This window comes from Borostomias antarcticus, assembly GCF_949987555.1.
Source record: "Borostomias antarcticus genome assembly, chromosome: 17".
Lineage (NCBI taxonomy): Eukaryota > Metazoa > Chordata > Actinopteri > Stomiiformes > Stomiidae > Borostomias > Borostomias antarcticus.
In genome coordinates this window covers 16,173,922-16,192,285 of record NC_140250.1, presented here as the reverse complement: position 1 = coordinate 16,192,285, position 18,364 = coordinate 16,173,922, and the positions used below count along the sequence as shown (strand labels likewise).

Genomic DNA, 18,364 nt, shown 5'->3' with positions numbered 1-18,364 from the left:
GTTGATTGTCTAGCTGTCTCTAGCTGCACTGACATAAAACTCCGCTCTGCGATTGGGTTCTTTGGAGCTGGCAGTCAGGGAAGGCAAGAAGCAATCAGCAGAGCAGATTAAAATGCCGGACAGCAAACAAAATAGGGAAGCTGTGGACTGACACAACACTGAGCCCATCGTGGTCACCTGTGTCTCTGAGAACGGGTCCGAGGACAGTGAGCGACAGGCTGGCTAATGGACATTCACCTCATTGTCCCACCCTCATTGCTGATTGGCTATCGCAAAAGTGACACCTGGTTCAGGAATTCCAAGAGTTTCTCTGCACTGCAGCCTCAATCCGCTACTATCGATGAAACTGATAATGTGTTGATATTTGACCAAATTCAAGACGATGTCTTGTAATGCCAAGCATTTATAAAGTACACTTCAGTAGCTTTCAATCTTAACCCCCAGTGAAAAACCTCAAAATCATTCTGTAACATACAAGTACTGTACACCTAAGTTGGATCTCAGAAAGATACACTAAAAAAGAACACCCAAGTGGTGAAGTAAGCAGTGCAGTTGTATGAGCAGTCTCTACTGCCCTCTGCTGGTGTGCAATGGTAGGCCTATTTGGTGCAAATCTCAAGCTATGAACAGACTGTGACCTCATCCACCACCACACCTCCAGCTGGAACTTGAGATCGTCTGACCAGGGGCTCCTGACAGTGCCTCGGACGCGGCTAAAGACGAAGGGAGATCGGACTTTTGGGGCTGTGGCTCCTAGACTGTGGAACGCGCTCCCACAGGACTTGAGAGCTGCTGCGTCTGTGGACAGTTTTAAAGAGCAGCTAAAGACTCACTTACAGACAAGACACATACATACAGACAAGCCTTCGAGTGCAAGGCCGTCTCTATCTGCCACACTCTCTCCTTTCAGCTTGCCTATTTTCCCCTGACATGACCTCTTTTATGTCACTGTGTTTATTTGTACTCTTTTTCTTTAATGTATTCAATGTACTTGTATGTACCGGATTGGACTCTGATGTTTTTAAATGTTCCTAATGTATAGCACTCTGTGCACTTGTGCTACGAAGGGTGCTATATAAATAAAAATGTACTTACTTACTTTACACACAGATAGTCCGGATGGACGGACGGGTGGACACATGTCATGAATAGAAGTGGCTGCACTGCTTAAAAACAACCATTGATGAATGAGGGAGAAAGTGAAGGTGTGATCCATATTCAACCACATGTTTGATAGCACCATGGTCCTAACCTTCATCACACTGTGAAAGAGAAAGAAGGGGATGAATATTCATGATCGTAGCTCAATCAGGACCCAACGATGCTGCAGGCGCCCCTGTGGGTTGTGGGTACTAACGAGCTTGTTGTGGTGCCCATCTGTTCATGCAGGGCAGTAATAGATCAGTTAGGGGCCACTGGTGCTTTACTCACAGCACCACTGTCCATTTGAGGTCAGCTCGGAGCACGGTCATGGAACATAATTCATATCCTCATCTTTGTCTATATGCTAGTTGAAGAGAGAACCCTTGAACCATCTATCACACATTATGTACGGATGTCGTAGTAGTAACTGCATAAATATATCAGAGGGCCTGCCAAAAAAGACCATGAGTAAATGTTATCCACTAATCACTGGCCTTGTGAGGCAGTCCTGATTTCATGAGCTCACATTCTGTTTCCCTCCACGGAGTTCTAATTCAAGTGCTGCTTTTTATTTTATTTATTTATTTATTTATTTTTACAAAAAGGACAAACAAGGACACTAGTGAGTAATTCATGGTTAGCAAAACTGAATGTAATGCTAGCCATCTTTTAATAGTCCTTAATCCTAATATCTTGTGAACATATTTCCGCTTGATTTTTTCTGGCTTGTTATTCCATATAAAGGTAAAGACCACATGATTATATCTTTTATAAAAGGCTTCATCAGGTGATGCAAGAGACATTAACAAGTATGTGAACTGAGAGGTACACAATGGGGGCGGCTGTAGCTCAGTTGGTAGAGCGGGTCGTTCAGTGATCGAAGGGTCGGTGGTTCGAATCCCAGCTCCGACTGTCCACCTGTCGAAGTGTCCTTGAGCAAGACACCTAACCTCAAATTGCTCCCAATGAGCAGGTTAGCACCTTGCATGGCAGCTACCGTATGGGTGAATGAGAGGCCAGTGCCGCTAAGGTGGAAAAGCACTATATAAGTGCAGTCCATTTACCATTTACCATTACAATGAATTAACAAGGGTGACTTTGCCAAACAGAGATACTGTAATGCTGTTGATTTCCATGGACATAAGACCTTCTCCATTTTTTAAGCTTCCGTTCAAAGTTTGTTTTTACTAGTTCATCAATCTGTTTTGGAATATGAATTCTCAGTACTTATATTGGTCCACCTGCCCATATGAGTGTCGACTTGCATGAAAGTAGAATCATGTAGAGAACCTAATCCCAAAGTAATACATTTGTCATAATTTGGCTTCAAACCAGACATAGCAAAAAAATCTTAATCATTAAGGAGGGCATTCAAATATTTTCTTTAGGAGACAGAAAGAAAATTGTGTCATCTGCATAAAGCAGAGCTCGAAACGTCACCAGCACTTTTTGTGTTGCAATAAATATTGAAAAAGGAGCCCTGCAGTGTGCAAGCTTTTTTCTTCTTTATCATCTGCATAAAGCGAGGGGGGGGGGATCGGGTGGATCGAACGACCCCCCCCTCACGAACAAAGGTCCAGAATTTAAGACCAAGGGTCCAGAATTTAAGACAAAAGGTCCGCACTACCCCCCCCCCCCCTGTAAACAAATCGCCCAAGAATCAAAATAACCTGTTTTAAACCCCCCGTGCCCCGTCCCCCCGTCAACAAATCAAAACGATACGGTCCACTTTTGAGAAAAAACGACACCCCCCCCCACCCTCCACAAGGCTGGCTACAGGCCTGCATTCATATTATTAAATATGGGGATAGGGGACAACCCTGTCTAACTCCCCCTGAGATACATGTCCACTGTTAATGGTTTTACTTAGTGGATTGTAATATAGCACTTTGACCCAGCTTATCAAAGACCTACCAACATTTACAAATTCCAAACATTTATAGATGTACTTCCATTTCACAGTCAAAAAACTTTCAAAATCAGCTACAAAGATTAAACCTGTTTTTTTGTTTTTCTCATATATTTCAATAATTTCCAAAAGATGTCTTATGCTATCGCCAATGAATCTACCCTCAATAAATACATTTTGGTCTTTATCAACAATATCATGAAGGACTTTTTAAATTCTAGAGGCAATACATTTAGATAGAATTATATTATCACAGCACAGTAAAGTTAGAGGTCTCCAATTTTTTAATTCAATTGGGTCTTTGTTTTGACCATTTGCCCCTTGTTTTAAATCTCCTGCTGGGTTCCAGTCACTTCACCAATCTCAAATGAATAATTGAAACATGCAAGAATGGGATCTTTTATGTAATCAAAAATCGTATAAAATTCAAAATAAAAAATCGTATAAAATTTGATCGGAATCCCATTTACCATTCAAGTGCTGCTTTTCAACATATACACCAGCCTCCTCAAGGGCAGTGCCATTGTTATGATTTTGATTTCATAATCAACTAAACAGGATGCTGATTAGACAGGCACAATTTCTCTTGAGAGTTGCCAAACTGAATGTGAGCTTGCAAGGTCAGGGTGGACTTAATCACTGCCTTGTGAACACAATGTGTTTTCTATTCACAGTAGAAGTAAAGGCATATACATACTGTGCATGTTTTTCTTTGGTGACTGGATTGAGTAAAAATAGAAAAATTAGCAGCTGAAGTTCAATTTCAGAAAGAAACAAGTCTCCACCATGCAGAAACTTGATGTATGGGAGTGAGGTAGCGTATCTAATAACCATAGGCTATCCAATAATCACTACATCTCTATATGAGTTTGTCACGTAGACTCTAGAGTTTCTAAGCAGGTTCCGATGTCATCTAAGACAGACGTGTCTAATGCCCTGCCAAATGAGCAGCCTTCACAGCAGTATGTGAACACGGAACAATATTACGCTTATGTACTACGGTACACATGAGCACAGTCACATGACTTGTCTGATTGCGGTTCACCCAATCCAAAATCTAAATGCAGGTACATCCAAGTTAAATGCAGACATGGAGGATTCCACATATTCATGGCTCAGTATGATTATTTCAACTCTGCCATGTAGAATGCAAGTATAAGAATGAATACATGGATATGATTCTTTCCCTCATCATTTAACAAGTATCCTTCCTGCATAAACATGTGTCTGTCATATGTGAGTGACGTAATGCAATTTCATTAGGAGATGAATGCAGTTTGCATACTTCACATCACTAAGATATCCTACAGATCCTACATTCCACATATCTACAGTCTTAAGGAAATTGACATAATCTTCCATTCTATCAATCAATGTCTACAGAGATGAAAGAAACACCCTAAAATATGCCTCTGCATGAGACATATAATATTCATGACATCAAGGTCAGCTGTGCATTATTTATCTGAAGACCTCACTTCTATGGTTTTTACTTTTCAAGAGGGAACATGAAATGATTGACCCATTGTTTGCCAAGGGGAATCCATGCTCATTAAGTACGGCACATTGACCCATGCTCATTAAGTACAGTGCATTTGCAGTATGTGTTACCTTCTGTGGTCTTACAGGATTACACTTTCATACAGTAGTGCTATCGCAACTTTTCACAGGTTCCTGCCAGATGTCTGCATGGCAGGACTCGCCCTTTGTGATGAAGAGGTTAAAGATTCCAGGGGTGTTTTGTCATGTGTAGGAGTGAGCCGGCCTCACACTGCCTGGGTATAAAAGCCTGGGGATGGACGTTGGAGAGCAATAGTGCAAAGCCAGCCACAGGTCCGAAAGTAAAGATTTTACCAGAGCTTAGACCAGAGTCGTCGGCATCATGAGTCACAGTCCGGAGCGAATTTCCTCTTACCGCCGCCACTTTGAGGGCGCCAGCAGCATGGCTGTACAGATCAGGGTGTCCAGCCCATCGCCCATTCGAAGAGGTGTTCACCTCCGATCTTCCAGCTACTCTGCCACTGCAGCCAGTGGTGTGCGTGCTGGGAGCAGAGGCCGGAGGACCATCTCATCTACCCGCAAACTCACCATGGCCGGCGGAAATTCTGGTGCTCTGTGTGTTGGTTACGGAATGGGGGCTCAAATTGACCTGGACGCTGCTTCTGCCGAAAACCAAGAGTTCCTGAGCACACGAAGCAGCGAGCGCAAGGAGATGGTTTTGCTCAATGACAGACTGGCTGCTTACATTGAGAAGGTCAGGTCCCTGGAGCAGCGCAATAGCCTGCTGGAGTCCGAGATTGAGGCCTTGAAGAGCAGGTTCCTGAAGCCCTCTGGCCTGCGCAGGCTGTACGAAGAGCAGCTGAAGGAACTGACCAGGATTGCAGATCAAATGAAGGTCCAGAGAGACTTAGCCGTAGCTGGTAAGGATGCCATGGCTGGGCAACTAGAGATGTTAAAGGTCAAATACGAGGAAGCACTGGAGCAGAGAAAGCAGGCCGAAATGGACCTAGAAGCATTCCGTCCGGATGTGGATGCGGCCACCTCTGCGCGCATCGCTTTGGAGAAACAGCTGGAGCAGTTGGAGGCGGAGATCGAGTTCCTGCAGAGGGTCCAGAAACAGGAAATCGAAGAGTTGATGAGGCAGATCTACTCTGCCCAGGTTACTACCCAGAGTGCCTTTTCTCTCCCTGACCTCTCCGCAGCTCTCAAACAAATCCAAGCTCAGTATGATGACATCGCAGCCAAAAATTTACAGGAGATGGACACCTGGTATAGTTCAAAGTTTGAAGACCTAACCAACAAGTCATCAAAAAGCGTGGAGAAGGTTCGAAGCGTGAGAGAAGAAATTACTAGCGCCAAAAGGGATATCCAGAACAAGGAGCGTGAACTGGAGGCTCAGAGGACCAAAAATGACGCCCTCAATGCCCAGATCCGCGAGCTCCAAGAAAGGCACAAGAGAGAACTGGAAGAGCTTGAGGCTAGAATTGAGGCTCTGAAGCTTGAGCTGCAGACCACTAAGACAAAAATTGCTCTACTTATGCGTGAGTACCAGGAGCTTCTGAATGTCAAGATGTCTCTCGAGATAGAAATCACAACCTACAGGAAGCTGATTGAGGGCGAGGACTCCAGGCTCACCGGCATGGTGCAAAGCTTGTCACTGATGAGCAGCAGCATGAGTGCCGTTAGTACTAGTGTGAGTGTGAGCACAGCTGTAGGAAGTGCTGGAGGTAGGGCTAGGGGCTTGGATGGAGGCCTGAGTGGAGGTATGGGTAGTAGTATAAGTGCAAGTTGTGCAGGTAGCAATGGAGTTGGTAGCAATGGAGTAGGTAGCAATGGAGTACAGGTAGGTAGCAATGGGGTGGGTTGTAAGGGTGCCTCTGGTAATGGTGGGGGTAGCCTTATGGTAGATGGAAATGGTGGAGGTAGCAAGGGCACAGCGGGAAGCAATGGTGCAGGTTTTAGCAACGGAGCTGATGGAAGCGACACAACAGGTAGCAATGGCGTAACAAACGGTGGTGCCATCGTCACTGAGTATGAGGAGCAGGCGGTGGAGGTGACCGAGAGGAAGACCATGCTCATCAGAACCATCAGAACTGAAGAGGATATTCTGGAGCGAGACATGTTGGAGCAAACCTTCACCATCACTGGTGCGGCCGATGACGCAGAGTCCGACTAGGCCCGAAGGACCTGTGACCTCTGCTCACGCTTCAACTTCCCCCAACCTGCTCCCACAGCTTTATAATGACAACCTATTTCTGACCTTTTACCCTACACATGACATTGAGTAAAGCCTCTCTTAACCTTGTGCATTGCCTTTTGACCTTTCAGCACTTTTCCAAACCTACGCTATGTGTGTTGTGCTATCCACAAGCATCGAATAAACTTCTCAGCAATGAAAAACACAATGACTTTCCATGATTTCATTTCAGTGTGTGTATCTGTGTGTATGTGTGTGTGTGTGTGTTTGATGGAACCATCTTCATAGAGTCTCTCTCTCTAATAATTAGAGATAATGGAGACAGGAGCTATTAACATATGTTTAGAGTGACAGATATGATTATGGTGATGTGCATATGACTACTAAAGCACTATAATCTCTGAGAAGCAGAAAGGCAGAAATCTTGTTAGAGTGTGGGGCTTCTGGGTGACTCATTGTTTGAAAAAAAAAGTTTTTCTGTGATAATGTAAGTAAACACAGACTGGTCTTAATTACGGCTCAAAACAATAGTGTTCATACATAGTCTTTGTAACTTTGTAACAATTGATTGGCTCTGTAAATTACTACTGACTTGAGTTACATCAGAGAGACTACAACGTCACTTGAACTAAAGATAGACTTTTGTTGACCACTGACCAATGACATCTAGAGTATGTTCAGTTCCATATGGAAATCTAAGAGGTGGAAGGATGCTATATCAGAATAGTGCACACCTACAGTATTCAAAATGTACCAGCTGGACTATGATGGACCTGCCCATCTGTGGGCTGTGATTTTGATGTGAGCTTGATGGTCTGTAAATTAACAACTGGCACGATTTTTACGATTTAACATCCATTTGGGGAATAAAAGTAAACAACAAAAGATAAATACAGTATGTTTGTGAACGATTTGTGGTTTATGACTGCACTGTGTGCTGGAACCTCTACCCATCCATCTTCTTGTCTTTTTGGAATTCATGAAGCCTTCGGAAAGGGCTTGCTTGGTTTTCAACTCCCTCAACGCATAACAAGAGTTTTTACAGATTAGAGCTGTATTGCTGACTGGCTAGGTTGGCTACAGTAGGTACAGTATGTGCTGCAGGCTTTAACCTTTAACCTACTATAGCTTACAAGCAATGGTTTTAATGGCTACTTACGGCTTGGCTCCACTGCGTCCATCAGCGTCTGCGTCAACCTTCGACCATCAGACGCTCAGGAAATTAATCCATTGTAATTAATGACAGCAGCTCCACTGCAGCCATTGCGTCGAGTTCGACGCCTGCGCCCGGCGTTAGAGAATCGACGAGGTTCATTTCTCGATTTTTGATGGACGCTGACAGTTGACCGTCACGGACGCGGTGGAGCCAAGCGGTTATGCACCACCATGTCCTGTTTCACATCCATGGTTGAAAGCAGTAATGGAAAGCCTAGAACATACAGTACCTTCATAACTGACCTCATGGATGATAATTCATCTCCTGGTCGGTTTGTGTCCATCCGTCCCCACTGTACCTCAGACAACATGAAGCCTCTCCATTCAATTTAATGGGGAAGATTTAAGAATTTCAGAAAGATATCAGCAGCATCCAATCCTGGCCCATTATTGCACTTATGCTCTTTACAATGATTCATAGCACAAAACGTGAGCAGAAAGGTGTTATTTTGTTATTGTACAGTAGGTTCAGCACAAATTCCACCTTTACATCCCAAACAGTGAAAAGCCCAAAATAAACATTTAATTAGCAATGTTTCCCACTTGTACATACAGTACTGTAGTTTATGTTTGACGGTTAATATTCTGTGAATTAACCAACAATTATGCTATTGCATAACTATGCAATTATGCAGTATGTGATGACCTCACAGCTCCATGTCATCTAAGTATGAACCTGACTATTACACAATGTTATGGCTGACATAATAACCGGATGCAATCTGATATAAAACCGGATGATAGTAGCCAGACAGTACCGGATGACAGTTTTGGAGAGGCGGGCTCTAGACAGGATCTGAATCTGATGGTGATTGGAAACCAGGCCTTCCACCCTCGAGGAAAGCCTGGTAACGTGAGGTTAGCTGTCAGTCCACAGTGAGCTCTTCTCTGCAGTGCTGCCGTTAAACGCCACCGAATTCCATTGTAGAGCCGCTTCGGTAAACATTGTTCTCCGCTCCTCTGCCGCCCGATCATTTAGCCTGTCAGAAAGACGGCCACGTGGCTCAGTGAAGATTAATTATGATCCCGCTGTTGTCAGGGTGGCTGAAGTAATGAGATGAGCCACCTGGCAAGCCGACGCGCTGTCCCTCCCTGTCATATTCCCCGTCACGTCTTTAACTGCCACTCCGGAGCATGTCTGCTACACCCTCACCTACCGTCCCTCAGGACAACAGATGCTGAGGAGGGAGGAGATGTGATGAATGGAAATAGAATGTTCTGGCAACATTGAAAAGGAAAATTGTTTTACCTCCACACAGATAGCTGGGACATCTGGTCTGTAATGATCTCATTTCCTGTCATTATAGGACTGCATGAAGCTGTATTAAGGTGTGCACCGTCGTTACTGTATGTGTGCTTGTACAGTAATTGTAAAGCATTGGACATGATGCATTGCGGCCTCAATGAAGCCTGTCCATGTGTTTCTCTTTGAAGAGAAATATCAGAATGAACATCCACTGCTTCAAATACTGGACACTGGGAGTAGGTGTATGATACTTGTGTTTGAGATAAATGGGTACTAGAATCATAAAAAGCTTGCTGAAAAATAAGCAATTCAAAACCATATAAAGGGAGGGAGCACAGTATGTGCTACTGTAAGGATAGTGCAGTAGCTATGTGTGTAGTGCAGATTTTATTGAGCATAAAGTAATAATCAGGTATTAGATTTTTATTAGAGTAGTCTAACATATAATTTACACAAGCTGAACTTTAGCTGAGTCTGCAGAGCTTTTTGGCAAGCTGTCTAATGTCAGTGATCCACGTAGCAGGAAGAGGACATTTAACCATGGCGAAGTCTGATTGCTGGGCGTCTGATCTATGTGTGGAGAGAGATGCTACTGTACCATCATCATACATTTTCAAAGACATCTGAATATAATTTCCTGTCCTGAAATGTCACATCCCTGCTCTAATGTCCACAGCTCAAGGTTAAAATGGGCCGGTTGTTCAGATGTTGGCAACTTTGATAAATTGGTGTCTGCCATGGGTGACATTTTCAAAGTCAAGTCCTGAATGTCAGTATGGTAATGAGAGAAATGTGTTCTCAAACACTCTTGGTGCTGAGGCATCAACCTGATGCATCACGCAAGGCCGCTGCCCATTTTCACTCGGGGGAGACCAGTTTGGCCATTTTCTTTGTGTGAAACAAACATCTTCCATCCCTTTTTATTGTTTATTTTAATTAAAACATAAAACATTTATAAAACTAGATTTAAAGATGATTAATTGATATGAGATAACATCACTGCTTCATTGCTGAACTCAATTTGTTCACCTCTCTTAGTTGTGTTCATCTCACTTTTGATAACCCCAATTGAATGAATTATTATTAAGGCAATAGGCATTTTGGAATTTGTGCCTAAAGTAGTTAGGAATGTGATTAATTGTGATTCAGGTGTTTTCTGGAACAAACATATTAATAATAAAACTAAATATGTATTTCAACAGTGTTAATATTGTAGGTTTTGAATTTCCTGTATTTTTGGAGTAAAACATACCCCAGTACTTGTATACTTTATTTTATACAGTTTTTCTGTTCATCTTTATCAAGGGTGTGAATACTGCGAGGATCATTTACTGCAGGCATGCATGAGGATAATACCCAATCAGGTGCAGATGGAGCAGGGCCATATTTCAAAGAGAGCAATATTTCACATTTGTGTGGATTGCAATGTGGGTAACACATCGGTGCCCATCTGCACCCCTCTGAACATCCTGATGTGCAGGCTGGTTTCACCCTCCTGTCAAACCCGTCCACAATCTTTATGCTGAAGGCAAGCTGTGCTTCTCCGATAAGGGCCTCAAAACATACAGCCTTCAGTACCAAGCCAGTAGCACATCAGCCATGCACACAGCTGGGCCTAGTTAGAGTAGCATTGATAGAATACATCTCTGGGTTATCGTACACCTCTGCTTCTCACCTTGGCTCCTCTCTCATTTTACAGTTTCCACCATGCTCATTACTGCAGTAGGAAAGCCTGGGTCTTCTGAGCGTCTGGGCTAGTTCATCAGGTCAAGCCAAGAGTGAGAACATTTTCCAAACTTTGCGAAAGGCGGGAGAGTGGAGTTAAACTCAGTCTGACTGAGCAAGTGTCAGAGCCTACAGAGCATACCTTGTAGCAGGGTCGCTAAAACCGCATATTGAGATGAATGTAAGAACCTCTCAAAATACAGTAAGCGAGGGATATTCATGGAATATATGAATCTGAAATATGGTTCATGAAGGACTTGTTCTGTACCCCTTCCTGAATTGGTAATGTGTTATCCTGGATGGTGATAAAACTTCCAGGCAGTGGTAGGCCTATAGTATGCTAGTCTGAAATCAAGCGCCACAAAACTTGGGCAGTGGGGCGGAGCCAGTGCATTTTCTTTCAAATACAGCTGTATTTGAAACATTATTTTATCAGGAGCATATAGTCGGGACTACATGAAAAACTCATTAGGTAATACACGTTGCCATTTGGGTATAAAAAGTGAGAGTTAACGTGGAAGAAAGTCAAAGCAAATCACACGTTGTGTGCCAGATCTACCAACAGCTTGCATGAGTGCAGGACTGGAAGCTATGGTCATGTGACCAATCAGAGGCCAATCAGCCTCCCCGCCCAGGCCTCTGTCTGTGCAAGCCAATCATCCTCCTTGTTCAGAATCTGACCGGATTTTCATTGGTGTCCAGAAATACCATAGCTTGTTCCTAGAAGTTCTTGCTGCAGCGACAGCTTCTGGGTACTCATATTAATATCATGCATGACTCCATTCTTGCTTAGAATGAATAATGAGCCCATAGCACCACATGTTCTACCTTTGAGTTCAGTAGAAAAAATTACAATTTTCTCAAGCAAAACTTAGGTGCCCCTTTATGCAACAAAAGACTCTCTCCTACTGCTTTTTCTGTTGAATATCCCGTGTCTTGAATAGGCAGTGAAGCCAAGCAATCCCCTCTACTTTTATGGAAATGTTAAGTGGTTCTGATTTAGCTTGGTTGATTTCTTGTCCTTCAAATTCAGAGCCTGGGATGTTTATTAGCATATTGCAATCTGCCAATTCAACATCCCCTCTCATAGCCTTCCGCCCAGTTCCCTTGCAAATTGTATAAGCAAGGTAGCAAATAGCGCTTGCTTTCCCAATGTTGCTTGCACTCCCACTCTCATAGTAATAAAACCAATATGTTGATATGATATCTAAGAAGCAGTAGACAGGAGACATCATGTAATTGTATTTACCTCCCAGATAGCAAGCGGATCTGGGCCATATACAGGCCAGGGCTAAGTTTCCCAAAGGCATCGTAGCGCTACGTTCATCGTAAGCTATGGCGTTCATCATAGCGCTACGATGAACGTAGCGCTACGATGACTCTGGGAAACTCAGCCCAGATCTGGCCCTTGTGGCTTAGCTACGGCCCATATATGGCACAGAATTATTACACATCCACTTGCTATCTGGGCTGCTATAGTACATGCGGAGGCTTTATGGAAGTGGTAGTGGGTTTTCATTTTACCGCTAAACAATTCACATATTGCGAAAGACTTAAATACCACAGTGCGGCTCTGATTGAATCCCAGTCCTGTTCAGTCTACGACGATCACTTCACTCCGCTGACAACCATTAGCTCTGCACAGTAGGAAAAAGAAAAGAGTTTTCTCCTCTGCAGATCCAGCCAGTGAGAAGAGTTCAAGGTGGGCGGTTGCACAGCCTGCTGGGTAATGGAGTGTGACAGTGATAGATTGGAGTGCTGCAATGCTGTATTTACACTGTAGCGCAACAAATCACCCAGCTCACTGTTCCAGTACCTCAGGTTAGAGTTGTCACCCAGTGGCAATAAGGTGAAGTAAGATGATGAGGATGATGTTTTTAGGCCCACGTATGACTGAGTACAATACCCTTTTTCACTTTCAGATAGAGTATAGATATTTTATTCCAAACAGACCAATGACAAGGGAGCCCACAAGGATGTATTTCACCACACTGCACATCCTGTATCAATACAGGACAATCAAACTCTTGAATTTTGGGGAGCGCTTTTCGCACACTGGTCTCGGTAGATTCAAGAATGGCCGGATTCCCAGAGGGGCAAGTATTGGACAAGCGGACAATTATTACAAGGGGACAATTATTGGACAAGAGGTCTGGAGTGATTGGCTACCACAACAGGTGAAAATGGGACCAAATCAGAAATACATGTATATAAAAAAAAGAGAAAAAGAAACTATTGAATCTTGTAATAGCCTAGTTAGAATCAGCTGGCCATGGACCAGCATGTGTTCACTGAAGTAGCTAAATACTGCCGCATCATTCAAGCAATTTACAAACTAGGAAAAAAAAGCGAATAATGCGGTCTCAGATGTGGTGTTCACACACTGTGCATCCCTACCTCGCCTGTCACAAGTGCACAAGGTTTGCGTTCCCCCGGTTGGCCAGACGAGGGCTGCGTTCAAATTCAGCTAACAGAGGCGAATGTTCGTTGCAAACGTTTTCTCCAAACGGTCACATTTGAACAGTTTTTAATGAACGTTCCAAATAGTTCGCATAAGCAACAATCCCCATGGAAGCACATCTCCAGTAGGCCTGGGTCCATTGTCTCGTTCCGTTACTGGCGAACTACCTCTCCAGACTGTTAGCTTCTGTTAGCAAACGTTTGCGGCGAACACAAAGCTAACGGAAAATAGTTCGCAAACGTTCGCTATGTTCGCTGAATTTGAACGCACCCGGGGTCTGGTCAAGATGGCGTGGTTAGAAGTTAATTTCTCCTCCAGCCTACATATTGAAGGAGCAAAGGAAATGCCAGAATATCTGGGAGAGTTAATTACAACAAGTCTGTCTCAAAATGTATGACTCCTGAACAATAACCAGTCAAAAAGGCTCCTCTCAGTCTGAACAGAGCTCAGCAATACCAAGGCGTTGATACTACCTCTGTCAGGAAGGTTCGGAAAGGAGGGTTTGATTAAATGATTGAGTGGTTGGTGTAAGTGTGATTCCAACAACCTCTCTCTCTCAGCATGAGACTGCAGGAGGATGGTCCTGTTATTAGCAAGGCAAGGCCAACTTTATTTATAAAGCACATTTGAAATGACAGCAGTCAACCAAAGTGCTGAACAGAGGTGGGCCCTGAAAAACAGGGAATTTCAACAGACAACACAAGCATGAAACAGCTGTGTTCGGAATCGCTCCCTCGTTCCCTCACTCCCTATTCCCTATATGGGGTTCACCATGTAGTGAACTACCTAGGGAACGGAGAAAATGTAGGGTACATGCACTGTTCCCTGGAAATCAAGGTGAATTGTGGGTAATAAATAGTGGACTATATAGGGAATGAAAATTCTGTGGAGAATTCGGACACTACAAACAAAATGGCTGACGCCCTTTATAGTGCACTATATAGTGAATAGGGAGCGATTCCGAACACAGCTATAGACTGGGCTTGTGCTCAGACTGAGTGAAACACCAGGGAGAAGAAGTGGGTTTTAAAGGAGGATTTAAAAATGTCAAGATTCTGGGAGGATCTGATATAAAGGGGCTCCTCCAGAGCCTGGCGGCGGCCGTCGCCAAAGCCCTGAGCCCAAGAAGCCCGTTGGATAAATGAATGTTTAGGGGGGTACAGTACGTCATTCATAGTATAAGAACGTCTGAACATTACCTTTTCAGGGAACTTTTCCTTGACTTCGCGTCCTGCTTGTAAAACCTTTCTCCACGGCAATGGTACGATTAAAACTAAAGTCTTATGCAACTGAGAAGCAAGGCGACTTCTTTTTTATGTTCATAAATATTTCCACGACACCCCTGCCTACCAGAGCGAGAGGGGGGGACTATATTTAGAGGGTGTTGGCTTTATGGCGTTGCCCTCTGTGTGAGGAGCTCTCTCCGGTCCACCTCTGACAAACACCGAGAGCAGGACTCAGCGTAATATTTTGGGAGACAGAGAGAGTCATCCCTCAATGAGACAGGGGTGTGCTGGAGGCGGGGTTGAAAAAGGGGGACTTGAACCTTTTTATCGGTTACAGGAGACCAGGAGGAGACGCAGGCAAAGACATCTGTAGAGTCTCTCTTTCCTCTCTCACTCTGTCTCCATCAGTCCGTCTCACACGTGCTCACAGGCCTGCGCATACAAACATGTCCATGCACACACGCACACACACACGCACGCACGCACACACACGCAAACACACACACACACACACACACACACGCACACACACATACACACACACTTTCTCTCTGACTCGCTCTTGCACCCTTGCATTAAGGAGCAGGGGCATACAGCTTAGCAGGTGTAGACAATAGGATAAGGAGATTACATTTCTCCCCTAAAAGTGATTAAGATTTCACCTAAAAATCATTTTTTCTTCTTTCCCCTCGATCACTATGTTAACTTTCCAGATGATTACCTAACGTTACCCTGACCGTTTCTAATCTTCATGGTGAGGTGCCAGCGTGATGTGCAGTACTTATCTATTGACTGGGAACGACTAGACTGTCAACTAGGGTCTCTACACCCTTCAGTTGACCAATTGCATCATTTAGACAGCCTGCAGGGGCGTGCGACCTTCAGCCAAAACATCTGCAGGTGTCTGTTGACGAACTAGGCTACAGCAGGTGCGTCAGACGAAGCAGCCCGTAGACATAACAGCAGCCAGCTTGGGAGCTAGGGAACGCCAAACAGTCATGTTCAAGATTCAAGATTAATTTATTTGTCCTGAGGGAAATTTGTCTCGGACATACAGGCTGCTACAGTGCAAAGGTGCCATAACAAGGACAAAACAAACATTAGTGCATAGACATGTGCAAACAGCGTTTGTATGCAGCATTTGTACATGTACAGCGTTACGCTATTGGTTGAACTCCACTCCAGGACAAGGAAACCGACATTAACGCAACATGAACAAACCCGGCAACTGCACGAAGTTCCGGACGTCTCTGAATAATGACCTGCCTGAAAAAGCCAAACCGCAAACAGCGTTCCCAGTGGTGTGATGCGGGCTGGCCTGGTTAATGGGGCTACAGAGAGATCAGGAAACACAAACAGACGCACAAAATGATGTTGATTTTACACAGGAGGGAACGCAGTGTTCCCTGAGGAGTCGTTCTGCCCCCTTGTGACGGATCCAGCCTATTAATAACCTGACTGCTGCACGGCCTTGGGGGGGCGGGGGGGGGGGGGGAGGGAGGAGGAGGAGGAGGAGGAGAGGAAGGAGACTAGCCTCAAGGATATTTGTCTTTAAATTACATTCCCAATTAAAGGACTTGAAAGACAAATACTGCCACTAATAAGCAAATGGTTTCCTGGTTGCTCAGGGCTGGTTGATCCATGTACAAGATGGATGATTGGTGATTCCAGTATGTCAGCTGAAATCAAATCACACCCTCGTAATGGATTCCTGGAACACAGAAGGCCTGACATTTCAGTGTTCTGTGAGCAAATGTCGGTTTTCTCTTGGGCCCAACTCTATATCAACTTAGCTATCATTTGTGATCATGTGTGAACTCATCTGGTATCAGCTTAGGGCATCAGCCCTGCGTCATCTGGTAGCAGTTCCCTTTCCCTCATCCTCTGGTACCAGGGAGATATCATTTACCAGCTCTGGATGGTCTGGTTTGGTCTCATCATCTAGTACAGTATGGGCTCCATATTGTGTTTTTCCAGCTTTGTTTTGTAATCACAACTCTTTCTCTTGTAGCTTGGCTTCTGCATTGTCAAGAATCACCTCTGTCATCTATAGAGATGATCTTGCATTGATTACAAACTACAACAGCACCTTCTACAATCAAATTGATGTTACTGTAGATTCTACAGTAACATCAATTTGATTATCTGGTAGTTTTTTTATCAATGCAAATTCCAGTTTAGTTCAGATGGAGAATAAGATAGTCTTGGGTCGTTGAGCTGGCTGGTTAGGGAAGGCAGGGTGTGTATTGATCCTATTGAACTATCAAGTAGCTGTCCTTGTGTCTGCTGATATGTGGCTGATCTGTAAAAGGTTCTGTGGAGACAGGGCGGAATATAAACTTCATTATCACCTGAAATGATAACACTATAACCATCAGACTCCAGAGCCCCTGGAGAAGGCCTTAGTGAGACGAACCAGCCAATCACCTACAGAACAAGGCTGAATGAGAAGCCGGTTCATCCCGTTCTGGGAACAGGTCTTGATGTTCGCTTCTATCATTCTTTTCAACCTTCTCTCATATGTGCGTTTCATCCATAATGCGCAAAATGGATTTGTTAAGGCAACGTTCTTTCTATTTCACAAACATAATAACAAAGGGCACTGTAATAATATTTTAAGAATGACTCACAAAATCTTTTCCCAATATTTTTACAGGTCAAAGGTATTGATGGGCACCACCTGTTCAATAGATATTGTAAAGCTATTGATCTAATTACCTGCTCTCGTTTTCCCACAGGACCTAGGCGATGTAGTTGCTGAGAGGAATTGGAAGGGCATAGTGATTTCTCTACTGGTCATTGTGGTTGTGCTGTCGTTCATTGGACTTGCCATCTTTCTTCTGTCAAAAGGTGAGGTGGGGGCTGGACTATTCACATGCTGTTTGTGTCTATTCAATATTTTCACCATTAAAGGACAATGCTCGTTTTTAATAACCTGGACCTTATTTACGACATATTATAAGACGTTTGACTCACCGAGATCACTTTGGTGTAGTACGGAGGCATGTAGAAGAAATGTAAAATCCAGCGCGAGCCAGTATATCCATGTAATGGCGGTGGTGGGGGCACCGAGAATGCAGTTTCTAAAAATCTATTTTCTGCTGCAAAACGGTTGTTTTCATCAATCTGTCTTTATGAATCGCTAGTTGTGCTTAAATAGAGCGTAGGCCTGTTGTGGTTGTTCACATGCCTCTGTAATATGATCTTTAGAAACGTCTTTCGAAACGAAATAGCTTCCCCACTTGCTCCAGCACGCATGCGCACAGCGCACAATCGTTGCTCCAGCACGCTGTGCGCATGCCTGCTGGAGCAAGTGAGGAAGCTATTTCGTGTCTAAAGATGTTTCTAAAGATCATATTACAGAGGCATGTGAAAAACCACAACAGGCCTACGCTCTATGTAAGCACAACTAGCGATTGGATTTTACATTTCTTCTACATGCCTCCGAACTACACCAAAGTGATCTCGGTGAGTCAAACGTCTTATAATATGTCGTAAATAAGGTCCAGGTTGTCAAAAACGAGCATTGTCCATTAACAGTAACAGTAGAACTTAGAACTTAGAACAGTAACAGTAGAACTAGAGGAGTTTGGTTGTCCTTCTTGATTAATGTCAGCCTGGTTGATCAGAATTCAGTCTGGATTATCAATCATTATTTCATTTAATTGTTTGTGAAATGGTGTAACAGAAAAATGTGCTATAACTGAAGGGTCTCTAATCAATGACCTTTTAACCAGCAAAG

The 18,364-nt window shown here is 43.9% G+C and overlaps 2 protein-coding genes across 2 annotated transcripts in view; both read left to right on the top strand.

Moving 5' to 3' along the window:
• The window catches only part of LOC311320293 (inactive dipeptidyl peptidase 10-like), a gene marked incomplete at both ends in the record, with an annotated part of 117,080 nt that overhangs the window by 38,549 nt on the left and 60,167 nt on the right, over positions 1–18,364 (top strand). Inside the window, one exon of the mRNA XM_084452025.1 lies at positions 17,361–17,472. Coding sequence (XP_084308151.1) covers positions 17,361–17,472 — 112 coding nt within the window. The remainder of the gene's footprint in view (positions 1–17,360; positions 17,473–18,364) is intronic.
• LOC311319892 (desmin-like) lies at positions 4,935–6,728 on the top strand (the record flags this gene model as incomplete). Its single annotated transcript, XM_084451522.1, has 1 exon — positions 4,935–6,728. One exon carries the CDS (start codon positions 4,935–4,937, stop codon positions 6,726–6,728), a length of 1,794 nt encoding a protein of 597 aa, XP_084307648.1.